The sequence below is a fragment of the Pecten maximus genome, unplaced genomic scaffold (genome assembly GCF_902652985.1).
Source record: "Pecten maximus unplaced genomic scaffold, xPecMax1.1, whole genome shotgun sequence".
NCBI classification, from domain to species: Eukaryota; Metazoa; Mollusca; class Bivalvia; order Pectinida; family Pectinidae; genus Pecten; species Pecten maximus.
The window spans coordinates 1-3,779 of NW_022981102.1; the positions used below are offsets into that span (position 1 = coordinate 1).

The window sequence follows — 3,779 nt, forward strand, 5'->3', positions numbered from 1 at the left end:
TTCGCTACCACATTAGTTACAATGTATAGTATACATGTGTATAATTTACATTAATTCACTGAAATTTTTTATTTTTCAATCATTTTATTCAAATGTCAATATCTTTTGAAATATCAATGGGATCTTTTTGAAATTTGAACCTTAACTTGCAAATTACCTACTAATTAAGGTCATATGTTCCTATTGAATGTATTGTCTCATTAACCTGTAAAAAATACAGGTGAAACAACTAATTAAAGGTAAAATATTAATGAAAATGTTATTAAATGCCTCAGATATGAATGAAAGTGTTTATCATTCTTATTCTAAGTATAGCAGTAATCTATGATCTTCTAAGAACAAAATTACACATTTGTTACTAATTATATACCTCAGGTAAGCTCAGGTAAGATAATGAAATGAGCAACATATAACATGTAAGTAAGCACAAATATTTAACTTCAGTTCTTAGTTTTATACCTACATAAAACATCTTTGAGTGTTTATATCCTCCAAATATGCACTTCCATGATGTACTGGTAACCTCACATATTAGTAAGGTAAGTTTCAAGAGTATTCCTCATCAGGTGAGACACAGGTTAACGAGAACAGGTAAGATACAGGTAAATGTTTTCAAAATGGCAAAATCACAAGTTTGTGAAGTTTTTTTTGTTCTTTTCAGCACTTTTCACACAAGTCAACATTCAAAATTCATTAATTTCTCTCGTGGTAATCAGTAAAACAACCAACTCTGCACAATGGCATATCACAAAATTGGCACATGAATGATGTCTCCACTGCACGTCCCTTTGGAGTTTTGCGTCCTTGTTTCGAACATTGCTGACACACCCTCTTTCGACCCTCAATCTTCACTAGTTTATGATGGTTGATGGCACCAAGCACAGGAATGTTTTCATCATTTCTAGATTTCCTTCCTGCTCTGTATTTCCTACAGGTAAACCCTGCTTGCAGCTGATCAGCAACATCCACACGGAATTGTAGGTGATCATAATATTTCTTCGGTGGGGGATCTTTGTTCTCTGTTTTCTGAAATAAGATCCAGGCATTTACAATAGCCAAGTTCACAACAAACCACATGATATATCGCCACCACTTATTCCCTGGTCTTCCAACTGGATAGTAGGATGCCATTTGGTCAAACTTATCTACACCGCCCATGTACATATAGTCCGTTTCACGGTTATCCAAGAGTTTTCTCCCCTGTAACGTTTTTCGCCCTATGTGCGCAGGTGCGGAATGTCATGTCGCTTCCGGATAGTTTACCGGATAGTTGTCAAATGCAAAAATGTAAACAGCTATGGGGAAGATTTATTGTTGTGTAACAGGTTGCTCAAACTACAGCGGAAAATTAATTGACAACAGGAAGGTGTCACTGCATCGTTTTCCTGTGGACAGCAAGATTTCAAGAGCCTGGGAGCAACGGGTTAAGTGTTTTAGGAAGAACTTTACATTAAAAAACACCACTCGTTTGTGTAGTGAACATTTTGTTGGGAGAGGTGGTCCGTCTGCAGAATATCCGATCCCGAGTGTATTCCCCTCAAAAAACCTTCAAAACATCCAAGGTAAATATCTCGAATTAGTATAATGACATGTGGAATCCGCAATGGTTTTGTAAATTCATTGACAAAATGATCGTTTAAAGAGCATGCATGTATGGTCCATTACGTTTATTTTTTTTATATTGTTGTTGTTTTTCAAATAAAATGTGCGTTACGGTCACAGCTTGTGATAATAAACAGGTAAATGCCAGGTTTTTTTTAATATTAACTCACATCATTCACGTGACTTTCATTATGGATGCACATATTAATACATGTACACGTGCTGTATCATCAAACAGCATTTGTTTTCGATAAAAATATAACGGCCATATATTTTGCATAATCCAATTGACATATTAATAAGATTTATGAAACTATGTTTTTTCATTCTTCTGTGCATTTTAAAATCTAATTACCCTAGCTTTTTTTTTTTTTTTAGAATTGTGTTTTGACATCTTAATTTTTCTTTTTCAGATTTCTGATTCCCTGTGCACACCACACATACTTTTAAAAGGGGAAGATGATAATTCTTCTGGAGAGAATGAAGATGGTGTTCTGCAGAGCTCTCTCCATGCCAACATTTCTTTTCTGGAGACCTCAGTGTTTATGCATGACTATGCAGGAGTAATTTCAGAGAACCATGTGTGTTCCCAGACTAATAAGTCTGAGCAAACAGATGATGTTGTGATACTGTCAAAGGAAGAGTTTGAAGAACTCAACTGTCTTTCACACCCTTCAAAAGAAGAGACAAAACAAAACACTGTTGATGTAGGAATTCAGTGCAAATTACCAGACATAACTATTGAGGACATCAAAAACAATGATGATGATGTGATGTTTTACACTGGACTCCCATCCTTTCCTGCTCTCATTATGATTTTGAGCCGTCTAAAAACCCGCGCAAACAACATGTCTTACTGGAGGGGCAACCATTCAGCTGGCGAGAAAAGGTATCAGAGAAGTGGAAAACAGAAACCCGGACCAAAAAGGAAACTGAGAATTGAAGATGAATTTCTCCTAGTGATGATGAGATTACGACTTGGTTTGTTGTTGGAGGACCTAGCCAGAAGATTTTGTATCAGTGTGACAACTTGCTGCAACATTTGGCGAACGTGGGTACAATTTTTGGCTCAGGATCTGGTTCCTTTGCTTATGTTTTGGCCAAGTAAGGAAGCAGTCCAAAGTAACATGCCAGCCACATTTAGGAGACGATATCCAAATACACGTGTTATACTGGACTGTACCGAGATACGGACAGAGACACCAGAATCTACCAGAGCTAAGTCACTGCTGTATTCAAACTATACGTCTCATATGACCTGGAAGGTTTTGGTAGGCATCACACCAGCTGGAGTGCCTAGTTTGGTGACATCTTGTTATGCTGGCAGCATCTCAGACAAAAAGATTACAGAGAAGTCTGGAGTGGTAGATATGTGTGATGATGGTGATGCAATCATGGTGGACAAAGGATTTCTTATATCAGACATGACTACTCCTAAGAACATCCAACTGATCATACCACCATTCAAGAGGAAACATAGAAATTCTCCAGGAGGGAGGTGGAAACAACCCGACGAATCGCAAATCTTCGTATTCATGTTGAGCGACAGATGCAACGTATCAAACTCTTTCGTATACTGAACGGTGTAATGCCTATCAGCTCTGCAGATACAGCTTCAAATGTTTTAAGATCTGTACAGCACTGACATATTGTATCCCCCTCTGATTCGCGGATAACTATAACTTTACTCTTATTACTTGTTGATACAGAACAATTTTCTGGACAGTTGTGTTGTATAATTTCTCAATATCAATACATGATATAATATAGTCATCAAGTTCAAATCCAACTATGATATTTAAATAATTTTAAATCATAAGGGTGGATAATTTGTGTTTTGAGTACATGCTGAGTCATCAGAAGAACACATAACCATAAGATACAAGTAATAGGTGTTAAATCAAGTTCAATCTTTGGATGATATATATTTATCAATAGTAATCCTTATAATTAGCACTTTTGAGAAATTGTGTTTTTTTGTATATATATATGTACTTCTGATGTAATATATACAGAATATGAAAGTTATGTTCAGAACTACCATGTATTTACTAGATCTGCATACATGTGAAAGTGTACATGTCTTATTTTACAGTATGCTGGAGAGTCGGGTTCAAACAACTTGTGCTTCAAAGTTTATGACACCTTCATACATGTGTAAATCTTGATTGTGATCT

At 36.2% G+C, this 3,779-nt stretch overlaps 1 protein-coding gene across 1 annotated transcript; it reads left to right on the forward strand.

Moving 5' to 3' along the window:
• Nucleotides 1-1,823: 1,823 nt before the first annotated feature.
• Nucleotides 1,824-3,182, forward strand: LOC117319915. The gene has a single exon (XM_033874623.1). The coding sequence runs from the start codon at nucleotides 2,148-2,150 to the stop codon at nucleotides 3,180-3,182; it is 1,035 nt and encodes a 344-aa protein (XP_033730514.1). The 5' UTR covers nucleotides 1,824-2,147.
• Nucleotides 3,183-3,779: the final 597 nt, after the last annotated feature.

What these genes read in the sequence shown, in the direction of transcription:
- LOC117319915 (XM_033874623.1), top strand. Translation starts at nt 2,148, where the DNA reads ATGCATGACTATGCAGGAGTAATTTCAGAGAACCATGTGTGTTCCCAG.